Source organism: Pongo pygmaeus, chromosome 7 (genome assembly GCF_028885625.2).
Source record: "Pongo pygmaeus isolate AG05252 chromosome 7, NHGRI_mPonPyg2-v2.0_pri, whole genome shotgun sequence".
Lineage (NCBI taxonomy): Eukaryota > Metazoa > Chordata > Mammalia > Primates > Hominidae > Pongo > Pongo pygmaeus.
Genome location: NC_072380.2, coordinates 136303097 through 136330708, shown reverse-complemented (window position 1 = coordinate 136330708; position 27612 = coordinate 136303097). Strand labels below are relative to the sequence as shown.

General features: G+C 44.2%; 1 protein-coding gene across 1 annotated transcript in view; it reads left to right on the top strand.

The window, feature by feature from the left end:
• Window positions 1–27235, top strand: part of FBXO32 (F-box protein 32) — a 38650-nt gene extending 11415 nt beyond the window's left edge. Inside the window, exons 5-9 of the mRNA XM_054498774.2 lie at window positions 16044–16137; window positions 16995–17179; window positions 23772–23954; window positions 25619–25762; window positions 26898–27235. Of these exons, the coding sequence (XP_054354749.1) occupies window positions 16044–16137; window positions 16995–17179; window positions 23772–23954; window positions 25619–25762; window positions 26898–26987 (696 nt within the window). The 3' untranslated portion in view covers window positions 26988–27235. The remainder of the gene's footprint in view (window positions 1–16043; window positions 16138–16994; window positions 17180–23771; window positions 23955–25618; window positions 25763–26897) is intronic.
• The last annotated feature ends 377 nt before the right edge of the window (window positions 27236–27612 follow it).

Below are 27612 nucleotides of genomic sequence, written 5' to 3'. Positions count from 1 at the left end.
AGGCTCAGCCAGGGTGATGACATTCAAGGCCCCTTGAGGCCTGGATCCTTCACCTGTCATCTGGGCAGATGCAGGCTTGGCTGTCCAAAGTGACCTGATAAAAACGCAGGCCTGCAAGAAGCAGGTTAGGAGCTGTGAGCTGAGCCTGTGACCACATGAGCAGATCTATTCGCTCTTTGGCTAAGCTCTTCTTCCAATCCAAAAGGGATAAAAATAAGAGACCTTGGGTGAAATGTTCATGCCATGCCATTCAGTGTGACTCTGCAAGTTCACGGAGGTCACCTAGTCCTCCTAGGGCCCACAGACTACTCTAGGCTGGTTGGAAATGGGCTCAGGATGATCTGGAAACTTCCATTGCTAAGAATACAAATAGTTTCCATCTTCTAGGTATTAGAGGAAGATACTTAGATCTGATGTCTTATTACAAACTGATCTTCAAAATGGTCAGTTTTTAGATGGTCTTCCTTTCTACCTGCTTTTCCTTTTACAAGAAATAAAGCAAAGGAACAAGCATCATGATAGTGAAAATCTATTTCATCCAATATGTTCATTTTCACCTTTTATCTTTTCAGTAACCCTTTAAAATATGGGTGCTTTCATTATCTCTCTTTAAACAAATGGCAGTACAGTAAGATAAAATGGCTTGTCCACGATCCCAAAGGGATGAAATCAAGATTTGAAATCTGGGCAGTCCGAGTCTACACTTTTAACTGCTACCATGAGTTCTCTGTGAGCAGAGGAGTTGAAGTAAAATAGCCTGAGGGCAGGTCCCAGCTCCACTGATTTCAAACTGTCTCAGCCTCCCTAAGATGTGGTTTCCTCCTCTGTAAGAATGACTTACCTCAACTTCCCAGGGTAGCTGGGGAAACTCAGTGATATAAACAGAAGCACTTTGCACACTAGAATCTGTCTACTGTGCAAAGTCAGCCACTTATGTTTACTGTTACCCACTTACCAAAATTATTGATTTCCCCCTAAAACACCTTTTCAGTTGAGTTGATTAAAATGTTTTCTACTTTTAAAAAACTAATTGGTGAATCTGGCACTTGCTTAAGACTCAGCACAGAGAACACGTATCTAAGAGTATCTAATTGTAAAATATGTCATGAGCACTTTGCTTTAAATAATCTTAGAGAAACTGCTGAATGCTTTCAAAGTTGTTAGGTTCAGAAATGTGGAAAAATATTTCTATTTTGCAAAGAACAATTTTTCCCCATCACTATTAGAGACCTCTGTAATTTGAGGAATAATATGTTATTTTTATAAAGAACTTAAAACATTTTAATGATAGCCACCGTGTTTTGAGGTTTTCCTTCTTAGGAACTCAGTATACTTCTCATACATTCTTATCCTTAAACCAACTCTGCAAAGTAGCTTGCCAGTATATTATCCCCATCGTACTACTTTGACCTAATGGTGTTTAAATGCTACAATGATTACTGGTTTTGCTAAGGAGCTAAACTGATTTTAAGGGCCATTTGGAAAAAAAAAAAAAAAAAAAAAAAAACGTTCAAAGCCTTGAGAGCCAAATACATTTTCTGAAAATCTGTTATGTTCGTGCTGGTTGTCATCTTCTAAAAAAAAAAAAAAAAGACATGCAGAGGTAATAAAAGAGATGGCTAACACTGCTATCTCAAAATGTTATCATTTTTATCACTCAGCATGAAAATTTCACGAATGTTTAGAGTCAGAAAATTTTTTACTATAACTTAGAAAGATGTTTATATAACATTTCTACATCATTTTCACTGGCTACAAGCTACATGCATTGGCCCTGCTCCCTCCCTACACAGCCCCAATGACATAAAGACAGTTCTAGCTATGTGTTTTAAAGATTTCACGTCTCTAGAAGCAGCAACTTACCTACTTGTGGAAGGACATTTAAAACATAGTTTACCCCATACCTCAAGACCAACACATTTTGGAAATTCCCTTGGGGAGATGGAGAGGATTCCAGAGGCCGAGCCAGTCGGACTGGAAGTTTGTAACCATGAGTAGGTGAGTGCTGACTAACCAGGCCACACAGAGGTCAGAGGATCGAGTGAGTCTTGAGCATCAAGTCAACCAGGAGAAGGTTTCAGAGACCATCACCCGTGTAATGGCTCTGCAGTGAGCCTGCTGTGACTCCAGTGGTTCTCAGCCCTGGCTGCACATTTAAATCACCTTCGAAGCTTGTTAGACTACAGAAGCCCACCTCTGGAGCTTCCGATTTAATTAGTTGAAGGTGGTACCCAGGCGTTGCTACTTTTAAAATATCTGCCTGGTGATCCCAATCAGTTTTCAAGGTTACAGACCAGCTCAGAAACTACTTTGGATCCCAGATGTTGTGTTTTGCATACTAATGAGAATTTTTAAACAAAGTGCACTGAGACATTAAACTCTAGATGTGACTTCTGGGGTGTGTACTGTGGTCCATCAGGAATTTAGTGATGGAAAGAGGACAGCCCCTCCTATATTCCAGCTCAAAGTTCAAAGCTTCTTTTTTTGTAGTACCTTCTGCAAATCAGTCATTTTACTTCTATAAACTGTAAATCTAGGATAACCATACCTGCATTGAAGCATTTTTATGAGAATGAAAAAATAAAATGTGAAAATAAAGGCAGTGGGTGTGAAAGTGTTATATAAATTTCAAAATGCAATGTAACTTAATTTTCAGAAAATTAAGTAGGATTTTAGCATATGCAGCCATCTTTCCAGGGTGATTAAAACCTGAAGACTCAATTCATAGGCCAGATACAGTTGGGGACAGAGATTTGCCTATTTGCAATGGGACTTTTGAGGTCCTTAGAATGGTCGTACATTTTTAAAATCTTTATATTCTCCCCAGTGAGGCCCAGTGACAGAAAACATCAACATTTACCCAAACAACTGCCCCTGTTCCCCTGGTCCTTAGTGAGTCCCTTGAGAAACTGCATTATTGGGATAAGATGGAATTAAGATAAAAACTGAGCAGTACCAATAAAAAATATGACTTTAAAAGGGCATGAAAGCAACCATTATTTAGTATCTGTTATTGCTGAGTACAATGTAATATAGAGCTGGAACTTGAATTCAAACTTATACTCCTCCAAAACCTGTATTATTTTCTCCAGGCCCTGACACTAGCCAGTGAGGGAAATAGATGAAATAGATCTGACTCTACCTTGAAGGTCTGCAGCAGGGGTCAGCAAACTTCTAGCCCTCAGGTCAATAGCCTACCGCCTGTTTTTGTATGGTCCATGAGCTAAGAATGATTTGTACGTTTTTCAATGTTTTAAAAAATTGAAAGGAGTATAATGTTTCATAACACATGGAAATTATGTGCAGCTCAAATTTCAGTATCCATAAATAAAGTTTTATTGGAACACAGGTACGCTCATTCATTAGATATTGTCTATGGCTGTTTTTGTGCAAAATGGCAGAGTTGGGTTCAGAGTTGAGCAACAGAGAGCTTATAGCCTGCAAGCCTAAAATATTTACTATCTGGATTTCTACAGAAACAAAAAAATTATTGCCCTCTGCCATACAGTCTAACTGATAGCCTGAGAAGTATGCATTAAAAGAAGTTACCTACCCTGACACCATGAGAATGAATTTGAAAAGAACCAAGATGTGGTAGAGGCAGATAGGCTATGAAGTTTCAGAAGGGTAGCATCACTGTGGGCAGGATATTCAAGAAAGACTTCAAGGAGAAAGTGGGGTTTGAACTGGTCTTGAGTAGGAGTGAAACTCAGGGGAACTGGTTTGAGGCAGGCAGCTTTAAGGTCTGTTCAGAGATCAGTAAGCAGAACATTCAGGTATGGACAGAAGTAGCACAGTATGCTTTAGAGTATAGGATCATGGGCTGGGTGTGGTGGCTCACGCCTGTAATCCCAGCACTTTGGGAGGCTGAGTCAGGCAGATCACTTGAGGTCAGGAGTTCAAGACCAGCCTGTCCAACATGGTGAAACCCCATCTCTACTTAAAATACAAAAATTAGCCAGGTGTGGTGGCGCACTCCTGTTAATCCCAGCTACTCGGGACGCTGAGGCAGGAGAATCACTTGAACCCGGGAGGCAAAGGTTGCAGTGAGCCAAGATCGCGCCACTGCACTCCAGCCTGGGTGACAGAGGCTGTTGTTTTAGAAACTGTGTCTCAAAAAAAAGATCATCGAAGGGTGTTGCCACAAGCTAGTTACTATGATCTTGGTCAGGCCTCACTCGCCCATCTGTAAAATGGAGATGATGACAATAGCACCCTGCTCCTAGGTATGATGAGAACTAAATGAGATAAGCAGTTTATGAGTGTTAGTCATGTGTAGTAAGAAGTTTATAAACACTAGTGATGATTGTTCATTTAAATATGGCTAGAAAAGGACATTGGACAGACTTGAGGCTTTGAGTGTGAGGCTACATTATCTAGTACGCAGGAGGAAGCCACTGGAAAAAAAACAAGAAACAGCACCTTGGCCAAGCAGTGTTTCAGAAAGTCATGACTTCTAACAGGCTCTGGCATCCCCAGATGCCATCAACCAGCAAATTATAAATCTATTACTTTGTGGTTTACGAATTCCATCTTTGTATATCTACATCTTTGATAAGCACAGTCAAGCTGTACAGTAGGCAGATGTTGTTAACCCATTTTAGAGGTGAGGAAGCAGAGGCCAGGGAACTGAGTGATTTGCACAAGGTTGCCTGCCCAGGAAGGGACGTGGAATAAAGGCAGGAGCTAAGCCTGGTTCTCCGACTCCTGCTCCAGTGCTCTCTCATTTCGACTGCATTGCTTAGAGGGCAAAATGCAAAATGGAGCCTGCCTTTTATCACCACTAAAATATTTGCACACATGCACACACGCTATCACAGGAGAGGGTCTTAATGCCAGAATAACCTTTGATCTGATTACTCCTAGCTCTCTCTGTAGAATGAGAATGAGCCCAAGTTTACAGTAACTGTAGCTACCATTAACAGCCCAGAAAGGTCACGGAGAACTTGAGTACCAATTTTCTCACTGAAGTAAACTGACCCATATGTGCTAGTGGATCAAGAAGGACAAATAAAAGCTTGCAACCCCAGTTTCTTTGTCCCTCTGCAGCAGAGCATCACAACCTAAACTGATGCACATTCTTATTTTTTTTCTGTGTTACCACCCTAAGTGCATTTGAATGTTTCTAGCAAGTTACTGCATTCCTACCACCCCTGAAAGCATTTTCCAAAAACATGTTTTAGTTTAAGTTGACTGGCGGTTTGGCAAACAAAAGGCTGGAATATGGCACGATGACTCAAATTTAAACCCAATGCCTTAAATTAAGGGCATGCTGTTGCCAAGCCCCTGGTGGGCCTTGATGTGCATCAGCATCCTGGCCCCTTCACACAGGGTCCTCTGCCACAGTGGCCTTGGATTCACTTGAGGCTGTACATGCAGAGGCCTTCCTCTGATGGAGGGTGGCCTCGGCCACCTGGGCTTTAAACTGGTGCTATCTGGGATGGAGAAAAGGCCAACCACTGCAGCAGCAATAAAGTCAAAAGAGCAGAGCCACGGGCCCATTTGAAAATGATGCACAGAGCCGGGCGTGGTGGCTCACACCTGTAATCCCAGCAGTGTGGGAGGCCACTGCAGGCGGATCACCTGAGGTCAGGAGTCCAAGAACAGCCTGGCCAAGATGGTGAAACCCTGTGTCTACTAAAAATACAAAAATCGGCTGGATTGATGGCACACTGCTGTAGTCCCAGCTACTCTGGAGGTTGAGGCATGAGAATCACTTGAACCCAGGAGCCAAGATCATGTCACCACCCTCCAGCCTGGGTAACAGAGGGAGACTCTGTCTCAAAAAAAAGATAAAAAGAAAAGAAATGATGCACAGAAGTGATTGTGATCCCACCCTTCTGAAACTTCATAGCCAACTGCCTGTACCACATCTTGGTACTGGGGTCATTAACTTTGAGGGTACAGGGTGGGTCCTTCAATGCCTGGTGGTTAAACTGCTAGTGATTTCACAGGAGGAAATCTGTATCTCTTGGAATTTCTGGCCTTGTTAGTCGTCATTAGCATTCAGGCAGGCAGATCCTGCGGTGTCTAGGTGTCCACAGAAGTGGGGGACACTCACAGACGGGAGGACCTGGCCACAGCATTAGAGGGGGCTGTGCAGAAAAAGGAGGCCGCCTGAAGAAGCAGGAGATGCCCACACCACCCTAGATGTAGTAGGGTATTTGAAGAAGTAGGAGGGTACCCACAGAAATTAGGGCTCCCATGGAAATGGGGGAAGACTAAGAGACTAGAGCATAGACCCCTAATAGTATAAAATAACTGAAGCATGCACTCTCAATTTATGCATATTCATAAATTCACTTATAACTCATATACCTCTAAAAGATGCCAGTAATGATGTCTACCCTGCAGTGTTGCTGTGAGAATGAAATTGAATTTCAACCTGGTAAATGCTGTAGAGCCGCGCCTGGTATGTGGTAATATTCAAGGAGTGTAATGGTTGTTGCTGTTACTGTCATCATCAACTTTAGGGACCTTATTGTGGGCATTAGAAAATACACAAAATCAGAGATTAAAGATGATATAAAATACTGAGATTTCTGTTATATTATTTTTCTACCTGATTTTCTTTCCAGTACCACTTCAGAGACTGCTGAATCAAAAGTGTGCCCATTTTGTATAATTTTTTTTTCTTGATGACTCAGGATCTAAACCTAAACCACCAGCATCCCAGCAGTGTTTTCTTTCTTTTTTTTTTTGTTTTTGTTTCTTTGTTTGTTTTGTTTGTTTTGTTTTGAGACGGAGTCTCGCTCTGTCACCAGGCTGGAGTGCAGTGGCGCGATCTTGGCTCGCTCTGTCACCAGGCTGGAGTGCAGTGGCGCGATCTTGGCTCACTGCAACCTCTGCCTCCCGGGTTCAAGCGATTCCCCTGCCTCAGCCTCCCGAGTAGCTGGGATTACAGGTGCCCGCCACCACGCCCAGCTAATTTTTGTATTTTTAGTAGAGACAGGGTTTCACCATGTTGGCCAGGATGGTCTCTATCTCTTGACCTTGTGATCCACCTGTCTCAGCCTCCGAAAGTGCTGGGATTACAGGCATGAGCCACCGCACCTGGTCAATGTTTTCTATTAAAATTCTACCTAAGCGTCTAGGCTCCATTGGGGGCTTATCATAGCTTGGGATGTGCCAAATTGGGCAGGTGAGCTGGGTTTTCAGTGCCAGTCCCACAGACCTTTTCTCATGCAAGGAGGGATGCTCCCGAGAGTATTTATACTGTGCTCTGAGTATCTGGGACCCAGAATCTGAGGGCCTCACGAGTCCACTACAGGAAGAGGTCTCTGATAGCAAGGAGTGGGAATTGACAGCATCCTCCTGCTAGGTCTCCACATGCAGCAAATTGCTTAAAATGAATGCTTTTGAGTCCCTGAACGGGTATTTCTGTTTCGGGCCCAAGCACCTAGTGTTGCCGTAGCCACTTGAGAATCATGTCAGACCTGGCCCCTGCTTGTCAGGTACTTCTGGGCTACTCTGGGGGACAAAGTATAACTATTCAAATGGCAAGTTGAATTAGTACAGTCTAGGAGCCTTGGAGATGGCTTCTTGAAAGAGGTAGAAACTGAAATTCTCCTTCCTTGAGGGACGGCCAGGATTTGGCCAGATGGAAAGGCAAGTGGAAGGCTTTGCAGGGACAAGCGATGTAAGCAGAACCTAGAAATGGGAAGAAACAAAAGTGAAGGGGAATGATTGTGGGTCAGGGGCCAATGGCGATGTGACATTCAGCCTATAGAACCGTAGGGCAGAGGTGAGGGTTGCTGAAATAGATGGGAGCTCAGTTTAAGGAAGATCACCAAGCCAGACATCGCTGTTCAGATGGATGTAATGGGGAATAAACTGCCATTGTCAATTCAAAAGTAACCAGGGCTAGGTGTTGTGGCTCACACCTGTAATCCCAACACTTTGGGAGGCTGAGGCGGGTGGATCGCTTGAGGTGAGGAGTTTGAGACCAGCCTAGCCAACGTGGTGAAACCCCATCTCTATTAAAAATACAAAAATCAGCCGGACATGGTGGCAGGCACCTGTAGTCCCAGCTACTCAGAAGGCTGAGGCAGGAGAATCATTTGAACCCAAAAGGCAGAGGTTGCAGTGAGCCAGCTCACACCACTGCACTCCAGCCTGGGCAGCAGAGTGAGACTCCATCTCAAAAAAAAAAAAAAAAGTAACCAGGATGGGTAAAAGATGAAGAGGCAAGTCTCTCTCTGCTGAGAATACAATTAATGCATGTAAACTTGGCTCTCCTTATTATTTTAACTCCCTCTGTTAAAAGAGAGCTGTTTCACTTGCAAATAATATTTATCCAATCTTGACATGCCTGCAGATTATTAATGTCGCTGAAATTTTTTTCTCTTTCAACCTGTCAGTGTTCAAGCTCAAAGTCAGAACAAAACTTTCCAGGTTTTTTATCTGTGTTATTCATTGAGTAAATAAGGGTCTTGGAAGTACCCAGCACTCAGAGCAGAGAGAGACACTGCCTAGTCTAACTAAAGGTTTATTATAGAAGATGCAACCTTCCTGTAGATGGGCACCCAACTTGGGTATTGAGCATGTGAGGCATGGCAAGGCTGCTTGAGGCTGGGACTCGTTTCTGCCTTTGATAACTCTGGCAGATTTTCCAATCAGACGTATACTTTGTACTGTAACACCCTACTGTTATATGAGATAAGGAATTTGGGGATAAATTGTGCTCTTATTCTTAACAATTCTGTATGAGAATGATAGCGTATGCTTAGGCAACAGCCTTGTGGTTTTGTCCTTTTAAACTAACAGGTAAAGGAAGCTGCTATTTTTGTTGATGCTTCTGAAAACCCAAGTGTTTACTGTCCCTCCAGATCTCAGGCTGCTTGCCCTTCTGGAAAGTGTTTGAGATATGTTTGCATTATAAGTAATTTACTCCTAGGCCCATGCCACTCCTGGGGCATCAGTCTGGAACCAGTCCCCATATAGATATCAGCCTGACCAGCCAGATGGTCCACCATTGACCTTGATATGTCATTTGGCCATCATGAGCCGCCTCATCTATAGCAGGAGGAAATTTGGGTAAACTGTTTCCTGAGTCCCTTCCAGCTACAACACTCTTTGATTCAAAAAGACAAATGTATGTTTAAAAAAACACTATTTGTTGAGTGCTTACCATGTGCCAAGCTGGGGGTGGAGTGGGAAACAGGACAACATTTGCTGTCTTGAGGGTTCCATCCTAATTAGCCCATCAGCAAGTAAGTGAACAAGACCAATTCAGATATGCATAAATGGAACAATGAAGAACAATCAAATCATAGTAAGGTGAAGATGGCAACAGGGAGGTTCTCGCATAAGATGGCCAGGGAAGGGCCCTCTGAGCCCGGGGCAGGCCACATTTGAACTGAGACCTGAGGGATGGGATGGAGCCGAGCATGTAAAGATGTGGCAGAGGCAAAGGCCCAGAAGTGAGAATAAGCTTGACCTATTCGAGAGACGAATAACCTGTGTAGCCAGAGCAGAATGAATTTGTGCAAAACTAGGCTGGAAAAGGAGTAGAAACCAGATCAGGGAGAACCTTGCCAGTCATGGTAAGGAGCTTGAGTTTTTTCCTAAGTGCAAGGAGAAGCCATTTGAGGATTTTAAGCAAAGAAGTAACGTGAACTGATGGATTTTTAAAACTATGAATGCTATGCTAAAATAAACTGTAGGGAAGAAGACGTAAGAAGCCTGCTCTTGACACGAGTGCGGTGAGATAAGAGGGAAATCTCTTTTCTGTCCATTCATCTTGCACACACCACTTCAAACTTTGGTTGACATCCGCTCTGAGATTTGCTATACGATATTGCTTGCAACTAGATTTGTCTCCTATTCATTGCCTCCAGAACTAGCATGAGCCAAAGCTGAAGGGCAGGATGTGGTTTCAGCATGCGGTGACCACGATCCCTCCCTCCAGTAGCTCAGAGCCATTCCTGGTACTGCACAGCTCGTCACTGAAGATCATGCCGGATGCCCAGAGTGCCCACACGATAATGACACCACGGAATTCCAGAGGAGCCGAGAAGCCTCCTCCTCCTTCCCCTTCCTCCCCCTGCCTCTCTTTAAACATAGCCACAAATTACTGGCACCTGGGCTAAAATTTGCCCAGTCAAAAACAACCAGCCACTTCCAAACAAGACATTTTCCTCTGTTCTTTTTTTCTCTTGTGGCTAGGGGCAAAGAATCCAATTGGCTAAGTCATCCTGGTATACAGATTGCTAGATACAAACCTACTTTCCTAGGCACGCATCTCTCTTAACACAAATAAAATCGATAAATTTGGGCTGCGCGCAATGGCTTACGCCTGTAATCCCAACACTTTGGGAGACCAAGGCAGGTGGATCACCTGAGGTCAGGAGTTCAGGACCAACCTGGTCAACATGGCAAAACTCGATCTCTACTAAAAATACAAAAAGTATCCAGGTGTGGTAACAGGCACCTGTAATCCCAGCTACTCAGAAGGCTGAGGCAGGAGAATCATTTGAACCCGGGAGGTGGAGGTTGCAGTGAGCCAAGATCATGCCATTACACTCCAGCCTGGGCAACAGAGCGAGACTCTGTCTCAAAAATAAAAAAATTTAAAAATCGGTAAATTCTGCTCTCTTCACTACTAGTTCCATACATCACTACCTAGTAGCTCTGGGCCTATAGAGTAATGCTGATGTGGAAAGTAGACCCTGTGGTTTACCCAAAGCAGTTACCTCATCCTAAATGTGCTGTTAGCACTTTCTGAGCATTATAGTGCCCTTAATATTAAAAGTTAATTACCAGTCACAACATAATATTATATAAAATTTCTTTTTTTTTTTTTTTTTTGAGATGGAGTCTTGCTCTGTCACCCAGGCTGGAGTGCAGTGGTGTGATCTCGGCTCACTGCAAGCTCTGCCTCCCGGGTTCATGCCATTCTCCTGCCTCAGCCTCCTGAGTAGCTGGGACTACAGGCACCTGCCACCACATCCGGCTAATTTTTTGTATTTTTAGTAGAGACGGGGTTTCACCATTAGCCAGGATGGTCTCGATCTCCTGACCTTGTGATCTGCCTGCCTCAGCCTCCCCAAGTGCTGGGATTACAGGCGTGAGCCATCACACCCAGCCCAATATTATATAAAATTTCTAGACTCTGTTTCCCCAGAACATAACAATAAACAGTATTGCTCCCATTTTGGAGTAAAATTTGGCCCTCCATGCAAATTGATTGGCCTTGACAAATTGAAGTCCTGAAACTATCAGAATATATGTTCTGCCAGGCACAGTGGCTCATGCCTGCAATCCCAGCACTTTGCGAGGCTGAAACACGAGGATCACTTGATCCCACAAGTTCGAGGCCAGCCTGGGTAACATAGGAAGACCCTGTCTCTACAAATAGAAATAAAAAAAATTAGCCAGGCATAGTGCTGTGCCCCTGTGGTCCCAGCTACTTGGGAGGCTGAGGTGGGAAGATAGCTTGAGCCTTGGAGGTAAAGGCTGCAGTGAGCCATGACTGTGCCACTGCACTCCAGCCTAGGTGACAGAGTGAGACTTTGTCTCAACAAAAAAAAAGAAAATGTGTTCTCTGTTAGACATATCTGGGCTCAAGTCCTGGCTCCAGCATTTGCTACTGCTGGTATGGCTTTAGGTGAGTACTTCTCTGAGCCTCAATATCCTCAGTGGTTAAATGGAGAACCTATCTCATTGGGTTGTTGTTGAAGATAAACAAGATTACATATGTATAGTGCTTAGCTGCAGTTGCTGACACATAGTAAGCACCCCATTGTTATTGTTATTGTTAGCAAAATAAGACTCCATGGTAGAAAAACTATGCAAGTCATCAAATGTATCAGCATTAACTTTTATCAACAGATAGGGTGCTATTAAATGTATCACCAACATAGTAAAATGACAGAAAGGAATATTACAGTGTGAAAGCATTTATGCATTTGTTTGACAACAGGTACTATTGAAATACAGCAATTCTGAAGGTCTTTAAATGGGTTGTACTTTGCCCTGTTAACTCACTATTTCCTGATTGGCAATAATTTTACTTGGTAATGCTCTGTATTATGGTAAAAGCTAACAATAATAATTTATCGAGTATATTCTTTGTACCAGGCACAGTTATGAGTGCTATGTGAATACATTTAATCTTCACAGCAACTTTGAAGTAGGTACTATTACTGTGCATATTTTGCAGATGGGAAAACTGAGGCAGACAGTTTGCCTCTGGAGCCCTCACTCTTAAACTCTTATGATAAACACCAGAAACTATGACATAGCCCAGGTGCCAAATCTGGCCCTCCACCTGCTTTTGTAAATAAAGTTTTGTTGGACTACACCCACGTCCACTCATTTACACATTGTCTATAGCCATTTCTGTGCTATAGCTTCAGGGTGGAGTAGTTGCTACAGAGACCATGTGGCCCACAAACCTTAAAACACCTACTGTTTGGCACTTTGCAGAAAAAGTTTGCTAACCCCTGATGCCAACTTTAAACTTCACAAAAAGACTGGAGTTTAAAGGGAAAGAAATAATATCTTATAATAAAAATGCCTTATGTTTGGTGTTTACTGTGGATTTGTACATATTTATCTTACTTAATTCTCATAGCAATCCTGTGAAGTAAGTAGTCTTTTTATTTCCATTTTAGAAATGAAGAATCAGGAGTTCAAAGGGATTAAATGACTTACACTGTAGGCTGGAGAGCGAACTCCATGAGTCTAGGGATCATGTGTCTTCATCATCATGTCCCTGTCACCTACTGCGATGCTAGCACAGGGTGGACACTCAGAAAATACTTGCTAAATGAATGACAGTTACAAAGGTCACCCAGCTAGAGAATCCAGGTCTTCTCCTCTTCCAGGGTTCTTTCTCCTGACTCCACAGCTATCTGACAGTTAAAAAAAAAAAAAAGGTGGGGGGGACTTTCCCTTGAGATAGGATGAAGCACAGAATGGTTAACATGTCGTTATGCTGTCCGTTGACAAATTTTTGCTGCTATATTCCTCCTTCTCCTTAGAGAAGATAATCAGACCGAAAGACAGTTCGTTTCTCCTCCAGTGCACAGTCATAGTGTTGAGAGTTTACTTGTCCTTGTGATTGGTGCATATTTTGACAAGATTAAAACTGACACCCTCATGAGACGGTAGTCACATGGAATCTGGGTTTTGGATGGATTTCAGGCAGAGCTCTGGCTGCCTTCCTCCCAAGCCCTTGCCTCACCTCCTACCCAGTGATGAGTCACAGGGCACAGCCGACTGCCCTTCAAGAGCCGACCCGAAGCTTTTGTTTTCTTTCATCTGCTTCATGCTGGTCATGTGAGGATCGGGGTATTAATAGACCATCATCTTAGCCTTCTGAATCTTGCTGTTGGTCCGGGAGGTAAATGAAAGGTTTGGCCAGTCCCTTTGTGCCATTTTCACTCCCCTCTTGACTGTCACGTGCTGGTTGGTGGCAAAGCCAAACCACTGCATTCGGTGTGGTCACCGCCCATGGCCATGGTCTCTACTGGTGTTTTGATTTCCCGCCTCTTTCAGCAGACACTGGGTGAGCTCCTGACTTCCAACTAGATCACCAGTACTAATTGCAACAAACCACCTCCTCCTCCCAGCCAGCTAGCCTCATCTCTCACTGAATGTGGAAAAGATACAGAAGCCAGGGAGAAAAAGGAGTTTGGTTTGGGGGTGGCTTTTTTTAATATGTAAAGTAAAATTACATTCAGGAAATTAAAAGTCTGTGTGTGGTTTAACAGGCTCCTAAAGAGCTCCACGGGGACAAACATTTTATGCAAATGCCATGGAAGCAGAGGTGCTCTGAATTGCCTAGGCCGTTGATCCAAAAGTTTCCGTTCTCCTCTGCAACCCAATCTTTAAAATTTCATTTTGCTTCTTCCCTCAGCCTTGATTCCAGCACCCACCACAGTGTCATGCTCAGTGTTTATTGATCTGAAATGAAGTTGGGCTGAGGCCTGGCCAGGAGATGCAACTCTCTTAGAAAGTTTCCTAGGAGCGGAGATTCTAGCTTCAGTGTAAAGGAGAGGTCTCGGTTCTCTGTGTCTAGTCTACTAAGTCTCAGGCTAGTTATGATCGCAATTACTTTTGCACCAGCCTAATAGTTTTCTCTAGGGGCCTGGTGGGTTCTCATGAAGTTAATTACTTTCACTTTATATCAACCTCTTTTGTTTGTTAACCCTTAGAAAGCATGAAGTGTGTTCTTTTATTTTCCTGTGTTGAGAAGGACTCTGTTGAGTCCTCACTAGTTGTGGAGTGGCTCATAAGGTGGGTCTCTTGAGCCTTGCTTTGTTCATCTGTTAAATGGATTGAACTAGATGGTCTCTTAAGATTCCTTCCAGTCTAAAGTTTCATTTTTCAACAATAGGATCTTTGTTTTTTATTTTTTATTTTTATTTTTTAAGATAGAGTCTTGCTCTGTTGCCCAGGCGGGAGTGCAATGGCACGATCTCGGCTCACTGCTACCTCTGCCTCCTGGCTTCAAGCAATTCTCCTGCCTCAGCCTCCTGAGTAGCTGGGAATACAGGCATGTGCCACCATGCCCGGCTAATTTTTTGTACTTTTAGTAGAGATGGAGTTTCACCATGTTGGCCAGGCTGGTCTTGAACTCTTGACCTCGTGATCCACCTGCCTTGGCCTCCCAAAATGCTGGGATTACAGGCATGAGCCACCGCACCCGGCCTTTATTTGTTTTTTAATCTTGCCATGTCGGTAAAGAATTTTGCTATAGAAGGAAAAAAAGATTGGACTAAGTATGCACTAACTTCAGTTATTATCTTCATTTATTTTTGTCTGGCGATTATGGGGTTGGTAGGAATGGGACATACTTTTTCAACAAACAAACTGGCTGGGTGCGGTGGCTCATGCCTGTAATCCCAGCATTTTGGGAAGCCAAGGCAGGTGGATCACCTGAGGTCAGGAGTTCGAAAGCAGCCTGGCCAACATGGCAAAACCCTGTCTCCACTAAAAATACAAAAAAAAAAAAAAAAAACCATTAGCCAGGCATAGTGGCACATGCCTGTAATCCCAGCTACTTAGGAGGCTGAGGCAGGAGAATCACTTGAACCTGGGAGACGGAGGTTGCAGTAAGCCGAGATTGCACCATTGCACTCCAGCCTGGGCAGCAGAGCAAGACACCATCTCAAAAAACAAAACAAAACCAAAAAAACCCCTCTATTTAGCACCTAATTAGTGCCAGGTACTTGCTGAGGGCTTTATGTGCATTCTCCTATTATCACTCACAACAACCTTGTATTATTGACTCTACCTTGTATTAAAGGTATTAAATACTCAACCTTGTATTAAAGACTCTAAATATTATTAGTATAGATGAACAAACTGGGTGGGGCACCAAGAAATATAGTAACTTGCCCATCATCACGGAGCTAACACATGGTCAAATCAAGACTTGAATCTAAAGCCAAGAGCTACAAGGATCCAAGTTTTTAGCCACAGTGACGTCATATAAAATACATCCCTGAATTTCTCTCTCTTCTATGATTGGCGTCTTTCTACAGAAATTTAAGTGCAGTGAAAGAGTCTAATTAATAGACATCTTTATTGAACACTGCAGAAGCAGGAGGTATCAGGATAAGACTCTCCACTTCCATGGAAAGTGCACATGGCTGCTGAACATGGGCTTTAGGTGCCTTGCGAGCAGTCAGTGCCAATAAGGAAGAAGTTCAAGCGGGGGCAGAAGAATTCCCCCGGGAGGTGATTCTGCAGAACTCAGCCATTCACAGGTCATGGGAGATTTTGTTCCCTTCAGGGTACGTCAGCTTCACTTGCTGAAGTAGGACAAGTAGAATGAGTTAGCCCTGGCTGAAGCCAAAATTCTTTATATTTAAAAGAAGAAAAGCAATTAAATATGCAGCCCAATCCTGGGTTTTGAATTACCCCATTTATCTTTCACTCTGAGCATCTGCTTTTTATTGCATTGTGGCCCTGCCTGCCATTTATCTCTCCCCGTCAGTCTGTATCCACGTGTCATGGGACTCAAAAGTGAAGATTAGAGGAGAAAAATATCTCTGTATTCTAAGCCTGGCAACTTCTATTTTTATCCTCAGCTGTTGGAGCTGATAGCAAAGTCACAGCTCACATCCCTGAGTGGCATCGCCCAAAAGAACTTCATGAATATTTTGGAAAAAGTGGTACTGAAAGGTGAGCCTTCTCTCACTCTCTCGCCCCTTTTTATAGGCATGCAGGTGGGCAGATGGATTTTCCAGTGGAGTGGACGTGTCATTAGATTTAAAGACATGTGAATGGATGGAAATGAATAACTCCAGCTACATTTCAGAGGCACTAAATTCCAGTGCAGAAAGGGGTGCAACTCATCCTCATGGCAAAGGGTGAGACCATCACCCTCCTGTCCTTTCTTTGGGACCATCCACTTGCCCTACTATAAGCCTCGTAGGCTTCTCAGTGTAGACACAGGTCCCAACACTGGCTACCGAGCCTCTGGGTCCCAAATTCCTAGAAAATCGACATGTGTACAAAGTCAGAATAGATTCATAGACTATTCGAGCTAGAAGGAACCTTAGGTCTCTGGTTCAACTGACTCATTGTACCCATGGGGAAACTGAGGCCCATGAGGAGAAGTGATTTGTCCATAATCACACAGAGAGTCAGCCAGACAGGATTAGAACCCAAGCTCCAAACCCCTGAAACCATGCTCCCTCCACTGACTGTCCTAAACGGGGTCACTTCTGGGCAAAAGGAGTGGCTTTCTGATCAGGTGAACCATGGCTGCTAGGAGAACAATGAAAAGAGAAAGAGGCTTTATAGAAAATGAGAGAGAAGAGAACAAAGAGGGACCTAGATAATGGAAACTCTACCCTTTAACCTCAAGTGCAGCAGCTTGGCCAAGGGTACAATAAACACTGGTGAGGAAGAAAACCATATCCCCAGAGGCAGTGCCTGGGTAACATGAGTGGAATAGAGACAGAGAAAAACTCATGTATAAAATACAGGGTGTTCCAGTATCATAACTTTGATTATTTTTTTCTTCCCTACTCAAGTCCTTGAAGACCAGCAAAACATTAGACTAATAAGGGAACTACTCCAGACCCTCTACACGTCCTTATGTACACTGGTCCAAAGAGTCGGCAAGTCTGTGCTGGTCGGGAACATTAACATGTGGGTGTATCGGATGGAGACGATTCTCCACTGGCAGCAGCAGCTGAACAACATTCAGATCACCAGGGTAAGTGGGCAGGCCCAGCCTCCTCCCGGCAGTGGGTCCCTCCACAGAGACACTGGACAGCCTCGCCAAGACTTTGAATTCACTCCCGTGACGGAAGAGTCTGGCCTTTTCTGATCTGCTGCTTTGTCCTGGTGCTGAGGGTGGGCTGGGGGATCTCCTGATAAAGGGAGGTGGGAAGAAAAACTTGGCAAAACGGGATCAAAGTACATGAAAGATGACAGCCTGGTGAACTATTATGGGAAAGCTGGAAATTTGGCTTTTGGGGAGATGCTGGCCATCCTGCTGAAATCTTTAGCGGGGTTCAGAGATGTCTCTTTGCTCATTTCCTCATAAAGGATGAGTTGTTTGCAGCTTTAGGTTGCTGTCTTGAATACAGTAGAGCTGGGAAGGCAGTAGCTTGGAGAACTGGTACCAGCCTTTTAAAATCCTAGTTCCGATTATTGGTAGTTATGACAAAGGAAGCGTTTGATTAAAGTCTGCGAGCTTACATGTGGGAAAATGATGAGCAATTGTCAAAGCAAAAAGAAAAAGCCCTATATTACCAGTGAGGTTTGGCGATCTATAGCAGTTGTTTCTTTTGGCTTTCGCAACATAGCTTGGCCCTCAGCTCTTGTCCTCCTAATAGTGAGCAGGAGGACCAAGGCATAAGAAAAAAAAAAAGGGAGGAAGACGCTGGTGTAATCTCTTAGGGCTCACTAAGGGACAGACACACTCAGGCGGCTCATGTAGCACTTTGCTTATTTATCTCATCACTGACTGTAACTGGCTTAAGTGGTTTCCGGGACCCACACTGATAAAGTTTGAGGTTGCCTCATATCAGGAGAAGGTAGCAGGAAGAAATCCTTTGACTTCTTTTAAATAACTGTTTTACTACATGAAGTTTTCAAAATGCACGTTCCTGACTTTACTGGTAATTACCTCTCTGTACCTTCACTTTTTAAGCTGTGAAACAGAATCATTCGAAGGCTCAGAGGTATGTGACTTCCTTAGTCACTTAGGCTACAACGCCTACACGCTGCACCCACAGACACACACACACACAGAGCAGAGCACGGATGCAAGTCATCTTTCAGAAATGATCTCAAGTATTTGATTTTTTAAGAGAATGTACATATTTATTATGAACATTTACCTGATTTATTCTAATAATTTACCCCATTCCCACATCTCAAGTGTAGGCACATAGTCTGACCATGTGAATGTGAGACCCAAGTTCCCAGCTTATCTCTCACAGAAAACCCACATACACTTTCTACCTGGTTTCTGGCATTCTCTATGGCCTGGACTGACTGACTGGGATTTTTCTAAGGCCAGGAGAGAACTGTCCAGCCAGTGATATAAACAAGCGGGTCCCATGTGTCCCAAGGGCACTTCCCTTCAGCAACTTCAGAACACCCATTTAGATGATCACAGTTGGCCAGGTGCAAGTGGCTCATGTCTGTAATCCTAGCACTTTGGGAGGCTGAGGTGGGCAGATCACTTGAGGTCAGGAGTTCGAGACCAGCCTGACCAACATTGTGAAACTCCATCTCTACTAAACATACAAAAATTAGCCAGGCGTGGTGGTACACACCTGTAGTCCCAGCTACTCGGGAGGCTGAGGCAGGAGAATCGCTTGAACCCGGGAGTTGAAGGTTGCAGTAAGCCGAGATCATTGCTCACCAGCCTGGGTGACAGACTGAGACTCCATCTCAAGGAAAAAAAAAAAAAAGAAAAACCTCTAGATGGTCACATTTGCCTGGAGCTTGCCTCTGTTCCCTCTGTCCACCTCCAAGGACCCCTCCTGGCCACATCTGCCCACATACCCTGCCCTGCCATAGGCTCACGTGCTCAGAACTCTCCTTAGCTGATCCATGAACACTCTTCGGAGCTAGCTATTGTAGCTGTTGTTACCCCTCTTGGAGTGGAGGTGCAGTGGGGACCAGAGACACCCAGTGACTTTCTTAGCGATACACAGCACTTAGGGCCAGAGCTGAGGCCAGAACCTTGGATTCCGTATTCCTAAAATGGCAAAGCTTGCTTGACATCAGTGGTTTCCAAACTTTTTCAATCCAGCCTTCTTCCAACTGTTTATCCAATGATCCAGCTTTTTAAAAAACTCTCTTTAATCCAATGAGATCCCATGAAGAAGAGATCAAACACTGAAGTTCACTCACTATCTCTTCTGCACAAGGAGCTCCAGCTAAGCCAACCCATTCTCTGCACACTCCAAGCTTGGCCCTGCCTCAGGGCTTTGAAGCTTGCTGCCTTCTTTGACCATCCAATCTATGGACATCACCATCATATCACCTTCTTCTGAGCAGTTATGATCTGAAATTGTCTAATGTGTGTGCACTTTTCTGTCTCTGTCCACTGGCTTATAAACTCCACAAAGAAAGGACATTACCCATCTATTCCCTATTCCTGACACAGAGCAGGAGACAGTCAGTAAATCTGAGCTGAATGAATGAATGGTTGAAAGGGAGTCTCCTCCCATTGCCTGCCTGAGTACTCGTTCAGTGTTCAAAGGAACACAATTGGAAAACATGGCCCTGTATTATGAATGATGATAATTTACCAGCTGTAGGATTTCTTTTTTTGAATAGGGTCTCTGTCACCCAGGCTGGAGTGCAATGGTGTGATCTCAGCTCACTGCAGCCTCCATCTCCTGGGTTCAGGCGATTCTTCTACCTTAGACTCCCCAGTAGCTAGGATTACAGGCATACACCACCACACCCGGCTAATTTTTGTATTTTTTGGTGGAGACAGGGTTTCACCATGTTGGCCAGGCTGGTCTCGAACTCCTGACCTCAAGTGATCCGCCCGTCTCAGCCTCCCAAAGTGCTGGGATTACAGGCATGAGCCACTGCGCCCGGCCCCAACTGCAGGATTTGAGGCAAGTTATTCAGTCTCTCCATGCCTCACTTTCCTCATTTGGAAAATAGTTGCAATAGTGTCAACTCATAGCCATGGTGTGAGATTTAATAAGTTAATATATAGACAGCAGATGGCACAGCGCCTAATGCACAGTAAGTATTGTAAACGTATCAGCTGTTATTATTAAGGGCTGGCTCTGTGCAGGCCCTCTTCTAAGTCCTTTGCATGTATTAATTAACTCACCTAGTGAAGAATTGTAAATAGGAGTCATCACAATGGCTAGCATTTATTGGGCACTGTACTGAGTACTTCTATGCATTATCTCATCCGCCCCACCCAGCAACACTGTAGGATAAGCTTTTTCTCATGTTATAAATGAGAACAATTAGAACAAGTAGTTAAGAATAATTTGGCTGAGGCCTCATGCTCAGTAGGATGTGGCACAAGAACTGAACCCAGGCCTGTCCACAGAGGCTGTGCTTTCAACCACTGTACCTTCTTCCCACTGTCCTCTGTCCCAACCTTCCTTGGCTCTGAGCTTCCTTATATTGAGAGCTGTACTGGAACCCACGGAGCCTTAAACAGCTTTTCTTTTTTTGTTTTTGTTTGTTTTTTGTTTGTTTTTGAGACAGGGTCTTATTCCCGTTGACCAAGCTAGAGTGCAGTGGCATGGTCCTAGGTCACCGCAGCCTTGGCCTCCCGGGCTCACATGATTCTCCCACCTCAGCCTCCCGAGTAGCTGGGACTACAGGCACTCGCCACCACACCCAGCTAATTTTTGTATTTTTAGTAGGGGTGGCGTTTCACCATCTTGCCCAGGCTGGTCTCAAACTTTTGGGCTCAAGCAATCCTCCCACTTCAGCCTCCCAAAGTACTAGGATTACAGGCATGAGCTACTGCGTCCAGCCTCCACACAGAAGCTCAGCTCAGCAGAGGAAAGAGAAATTGAGAGAGAGAGAAAGAAAAAGGACTTAATTACTTCAGTCTGGACTGTATTTTAAAACTTACTTTTTTAACAGTTTGGCCCAAAGAGAAGTATGTTATTACATGCAAATATAAAGTCAACTTTCAGAATAAATGCTTTCTATTTTGCCAAAGTTCTGTCAGTCTCCTTCCAGCATAAGATTTTGTTTTCCTGCAAAATTTTCATATCTAATTCTATGGAGCCAATTTTTATTGGCAAAATAATTAATATAATAAAGAATGAAGGAAACAAATTAAGAGAACTGGGTCTTGGGAAAAAAATCAAATACAGTGACAGTATGCGGTGGGCAGGGCACTGTTTTGAAGCATGTGAGGAGTGACATACACCCGAGTGGATGTTAGCCAAATGCTTGACTAGAGGAGCGAGAGTGACTAATTTTTCTTTTATATGTTTATATTCGAAAGGAAGAGGCATGTAAGCAGTTAACCACTTATCAGGAGGAAGGGCTTAGCATGGGGTCTGGGCAAGGATTTTGGAAAAGTTCAGGTTTGAAAATTTGACAGAGTGAACTCTGCCAAGTGGACTTGCCTTTAATAGGAGTTAATGTAATAATTGGCCTGGGAGTTTTAACCAAAAAAGTAGAGGCTTTGAAGTGTTGGAAACGAAAAGAAAATCTCATGGCAGTTTTATGAGCTCATATGATCAGCAGGAGATGATAAACGATAAATAGGTCTAGGGCCTTCTGCGGTTGGCAAAGACCTGAAGTTTGCAAACAATTGAGAGCTCTGCCCAGCAGCCTGGGGTAGAACTGAGCGGTATAAATTGTCAAGTCATAGATACTTTGAATGAAATAGGAGGCTGAAGTCCTTCTACATCTGAGATTGTTGGAGCTGGAAGGGATCTTCAGAGTCTTCTAAGCCATTCATTTTGGACATGGGGAGACTTCCCAGGGGAGCTGGGATCCAGATGTGCTGCCTGTTCATCTGTGTTCCTCCCCTGCACCTCCCATTCTTCTCCATAGCTCAGCCTTCCCAAGGCCCCTTGCCACTGCTCCCTCCCCACCTCGTGCCTACCCTGCCTTGCTGGGAACACAGGAGAGAACTGCCTAGACCTAGTGTCTCCTGGAATCCTCCATGTGTTTAGGCTTCGATGTGCTTCATACAGAGTTTGGCTCCTGTAAAAATTTAGGCAGGGAAATTGATACCCATTCTCAGGATATTTTCCCCTGAGCTAAGGAAGGGTTTCTTCATCCTGTATTATTTTTCCCCTGTGACCTCTCAGAGGTCACAGAACATTGATGGAAAAATGTGAGTAGTCCAAAATCAAGAGCTCACCCAGAACCAGCAGGGGCAGGACAAGGAACTGCAGTCCCAGGTGGTCTATTGACTTATCTGGATGGCAGCATCCTGTTGCTGTTCAAGACACATCAGCAAATACATATGCGTATTCCCAGGTGCAGATTCTTCCCACAGCGCTTTGTGCTTCCCTCCATGACAGCATTTACTGTATTATTTTATATTATTTTATGATTATTTGTTTCTGCCTCTGGGTCTCTCACCAGCCTGAAGAGCTCATTGCAGCAACTTCAGCACCAGGCCATAGTAGGCATTCAGGAGAGGTGGCTTGTGCTGGGCTAGTCTACAAGGGACATAAAATTAGACCCTGCCTTCAAGGGTGTAGATCTGGGCAGGGTATCATGAGCTCATCAAAATTTAAAACAATAAAGGCTTAAATATATTAATAAGTTCAGGGATGTACCAGAAGCTCTTGGAGAAGCTCGCGATTAATTACCAAGGTATTATCCACAGTCCAGCAGTTTTCACAATGCTCCACAGAGGCCTCGGTTGAAATAGAGATGTCTCAAGGGATGGTGGAGCTTGGGCCAAAGGCTTCTGGACCTGCCATTCCCAATGTGCGCGTACACACACACACACACACACACACCCCAGCACAGAGTCTTTGTGTTATTGTTTTCTACCTATTTAATTATTTGGGCTTCATTCATTCCACAGGTATTTGTTGAGTGCTTTCTATGTGCTGGGCACTCTTGTAGACACCCAGGACACAGTAGTGAAAAAAGATTAAAATTCCTTCCTTCATAGAGCTTAAGTTCCAGCAAGAATGTTCCTTTCAAAGTTTCTTTTAGAAAAAAAGCTCATGTTTCATGACAAAAAGAAGGATATTGCAAAATGTGTCTCAAAGAGATCCTAGGAATTCTAGGAAGGTGCAGTGAGTAAAGGGAGTCACAAAAACAGAAAAGGCCTTTCAGAGGAAGTAGGTTTGAACTGGATCTGAGCAGGATGACCACGTGGCCAGGCAGAGAGGACTGGGGAGGCGAAGGCATTGAGGTCAGGCTGAGCCAGGTGTGTTTAGGTGCCAGTGAGTAAACCTACTTGGAGAGACCTGAGGTCTGGAGGGGGGCCAGAGAGATGGGACTTGGGGTGGCAGGCTGGGCCACTCCATCCAGGGCAGTGAAGCCTTCAGGAAAGCAGCGAACCTTGTAATTGTGTGAACTGAGTAAAGCACATGCGCTATTTGGAGAGTCTTTAAGAGTGAAAGTTTCAAGCTTTGGAAATGTAGGGCGATCCCTCTGGCACCACTCAGCTCAGCACACTCCACGCTTCTTTGTGGGTCATGGCCATGGTCTCGTGTCTGCATTTAGGATGGGGAGATTTACTACTGCTTTCGACCTCTTATCAATAAACTGCCTTGAGGGTGGAGGACAGGGGCACCGCTGCATGCCTGGAGGGTGTGGCTTGGTGAATCGCTGCTCTCTGGCCCCCCCACCTATTGTCACCCTTCTCTCTGCAGCCTGCCTTCAAAGGCCTCACCTTCACTGACCTGCCTTTGTGCCTACAACTGAACATCATGCAGAGGCTGAGCGATGGGCGGGACTTGGTCAGCCTGGGCCAGGCTGCCCCCGACCTGCATGTGCTCAGCGAAGACCGGCTGCTGTGGAAGAAACTCTGCCAGTACCACTTCTCCGAGCGGCAGGTCGGCAAGGCCCAGCGGGCTTTCCTCCCACCGTCCTTCTCTGGCCCCCACCCCAAGCTTCCTTGGTGCCCTACTCAAGCCTGAGGTCTGGGTTCCCCCTACTCCTGGTTCCCTGGTTTGACTGAAAAATGACAGTTGAAGGAGTTTTGTGATTTTGTTTTTTGAGACAGGGTCTCGCTCTGTGGCCCAGGCTGGAGTGTAGTGATGCAATCATAGCTCACTGCAACCTCAGCCACTTGGGCTCAAGCGACCCTCCCACCTCAACCTCCCAAGTAGCTGGGACTACAGGCTCATGCCACAACACCCGGATAATTTTTTTATTATTGTTTTTGTAGAAATAGGATCTCTCTATGTTGCCCAGGCTGGCCTCAAACTCCTGGCCTCAAGCAGTCCTCCTGCCTCGGCCCCCCCAGAGCTCTGGGATTACAGGCATGAGCCCCCATGCCCACCCCGTCTGAGTTTTTAAATAGAGATGTTGTGTGTGTGTGTGTTTCAGGTAGTTTTTAAGGAAAAAATTAAATTTACATTCTTAACCTATTCTCATTTTACAACTCACTCAAAAAAATCATAAATGGGCACCCATCCTTTTTTTCTATAACACAATAACGTACATTTTCTGAGTGCTTTAAAGTACTTTTTTTAATTTTTGTTTTTTGTTTTTTTTTTGTTTTTTTTTGTTTTTTTCTGAGATGGAATCTCACTGTGTTACCCAGGCTGAAGTACAATGGTGCAGTCTTGGCTCACTACAACCTCTGCCTCCCTGGTTCAAACGATTCTCCTGCCTCAGCCTCCCAGGTAGCTGGGATTACAGGTGTGCATCGCCATGCCTGGCTGATTTTTGTATTTTTAGTAGAGACAGGGTTTCACCATGTTGGCCAGGCTGGTCTTGAACTCCTGACCTCAGGTGATCCGCCTACCTCAGCTTCCCAAAGTGCTGGGATTACAGGCGTGAGCCACTGCGCCCAGCCTTAAAGTACTTTTATAGATATTATTTCATTTTATTCTGATGGCCCAGGGAAGGATAGGTATTGTGCCCACTTTAAACAGATGAAGGGACTAAAGCCACAAATGGCTAAGTGACATATCCAAATTAGTGAAGTAGCTCTTTGGGTGAGGAAACTGGCCCTGACCTTGAATTTGGGCCTTCAGACACCAACTCCAAGCCTGTTTCCCTTCATCATGCTGCCTCAAGTTTGTTGGTCTTTTTCCAGTTTCTTTATATGGATGTGTGAGTTCAACAAGTTCGTTCGTGAAGCCACTAATATTTAGATATAAAATAGAGCCCTGGTGCCAAGCAGTTATTGCATCTCCCTGGAAATGATCACTCAAGTCTACAGCAAAGAAAAGATTAAAGTTGTTTATTGAGATCACCTAAACTTTAAAGGACCATCCAGCCGCAGTTTAGTAAAGGTCACTAGTAACATGTCACCAGCCACCTGGTTTTGTTTTTTTGTTTGTTTGTTTTAAGCTTGGTTAAAAGCTACTGTTTAACTGAGGAGAGCTAAGCAGGTACTTCTTTATATAGTGACAGTTTTTCCCCCTGGCTATTGTAGAGCTGAAAAGAGGGGGAAAGGGTGAGAGTAAACCTTTTCAGAACCAGAAAACCACAAGCCATCTTCTTGACAAATTCTCTTGCAATTTCCTTTATTCATTTGATTTTTTAGATCCGCAAACGATTAATTCTGTCAGACAAAGGGCAGCTGGATTGGAAGAAGATGTATTTCAAACTTGTCCGATGTTACCCAAGGAAAGAGCAGTATGGAGATACCCTTCAGCTTTGCAAACACTGTCACATCCTTTCCTGGAAGGTATGTGTCTCAGAGGTGGCTGCCACAGACCCCCAGCCCAGCCCCTAAGAGCCAAGAGTGCCAGCCAGCATGGTGAGGCCAGCGCCTTTCCGCCTCTTCCCCATCATAGCCCCCAGCTGAAAGTGAGGGTAAACTGATTCAGTGCCTGGGAGGGTTGGGGGGAAGGACTTTTATAGACCTCCATTTTCTTCACTTTCTTATGTTTACTTTTTTCTGCATTCCACCCACCCCCCACTTAAATCCTCGTCTCTCTGTGTGTACGGGTACACACACTTACACATGGAAACACATAACTTTTAGTGTTTCCATACTTGTAAAATTTTTTCATTGATGCATAATAGATGTACATAGTTTCAGGGTCCATGTGATAATGTAATTCATGTAATTTGTAAAGATTAAATCAATGTACTTTGACACATTCATAACATTAAATATTTGTCACTTATTTATGCTAGAACCATTCCAATTCTTCTCTTCTGGCTATTTTGAAATGTTCAATAGATTTTTTTTTTTGAGACAGAGTCTCTCTCACTCTGTCACCCAGGTTGGAGTGCAGTGGTGGGACCTCGGCTCATGGCAACCTCTACCTCCCAGGTTCAAGCGATTCTCCTGCTACAGCCTCCCCGAGTATCTGGGACTACAGGCACATGCCACCACACCCAGGCTAATTTCTGTAATTTTTAGTAGAGATGGGTTTTCGCCATGTTGGCCAGGCTGGTCTTGAACTTTTGACTTCAAGTGATCCACCTGCCTTGGCCTCCCAAAGTGCTGGGATTACAGGTGTGAGCCATCGCGCCCAGCCTGAAATATTCAATAGATTTTTGTAAACTACATTCACTTACTGATCTAACAGCAGGTCTTATTCCTTCTATCATACCATATATTTGTACCCATTGATCCACTTCTCTGCGTCCCCTTCCTTTTCCCTTTCCCTGCTCTGGTAACCACCAGTCTACTCTCTGTCTTCATGAAATTTACTTTTACAGCTCTCACATACGAGTGAGAACATGCAACATTTAGGCCTCACGCATTATTGTCAGAGAATTGTTGCTTTGAAGTTGGAAAATGCCTTATGGTGCTAAAAGCCAATGAGAGGCCTCTGAGAACTTGAAGCTAACCATGTGTTCCTTTCCAGGGCACTGACCATCCGTGCACTGCCAATAACCCAGAGAGCTGCTCCGTTTCACTTTCACCCCAGGACTTTATCAACTTGTTCAAGTTCTGAATCCCAGCACATGACAACACTTCAGAAGGGTCCCCCTGCTGACTGGAGCGCTGGGAATATGGCATTTGGACACTTCATTTGTAAATAGTGTACATTTTAAACATTGGCTCGAAACTTCAGAGATAAGTCATGGAGAGGACATTGGAGGGGAGAAATGCAGTTGCTGACTGGGAATTTAAGAATGTGAACTTCTCACTAGAATTGGTATGGAAAAGCAAAATACTGTAAATAAACTTTTTTTCTAACAATTTGCCAGCAAGACTATAAGGGCAATAATTCTATTTCACCGGTGAAAATGGAGTCCTCTTAATGGTTACAGAAACTCCCTTATAGTTCCCTAGGAAGAAAAAGGCAAAACTCAAATACAAAATAGGACGCTTTGTTTACAATGTGAAAATTTGTTTAGAAAAGAAAAAAAGAAGAAGGAAAACTACATAGGAGAAATTCCTGGGCTTTGGGGTTTGATCTGGTGTTTGTTTTGAGAAGGCGAAGGAAGCGCCACCCATCCTAAACCTGCATGGGCACAGAGCCTTACCCTACAGAGATACCACACAATGGTCTACCTCTAAAAGCGCAGAGTGCCCTCTCTGACAACGCATGTGATCCAGTAGGCAGTGTCTGTTTT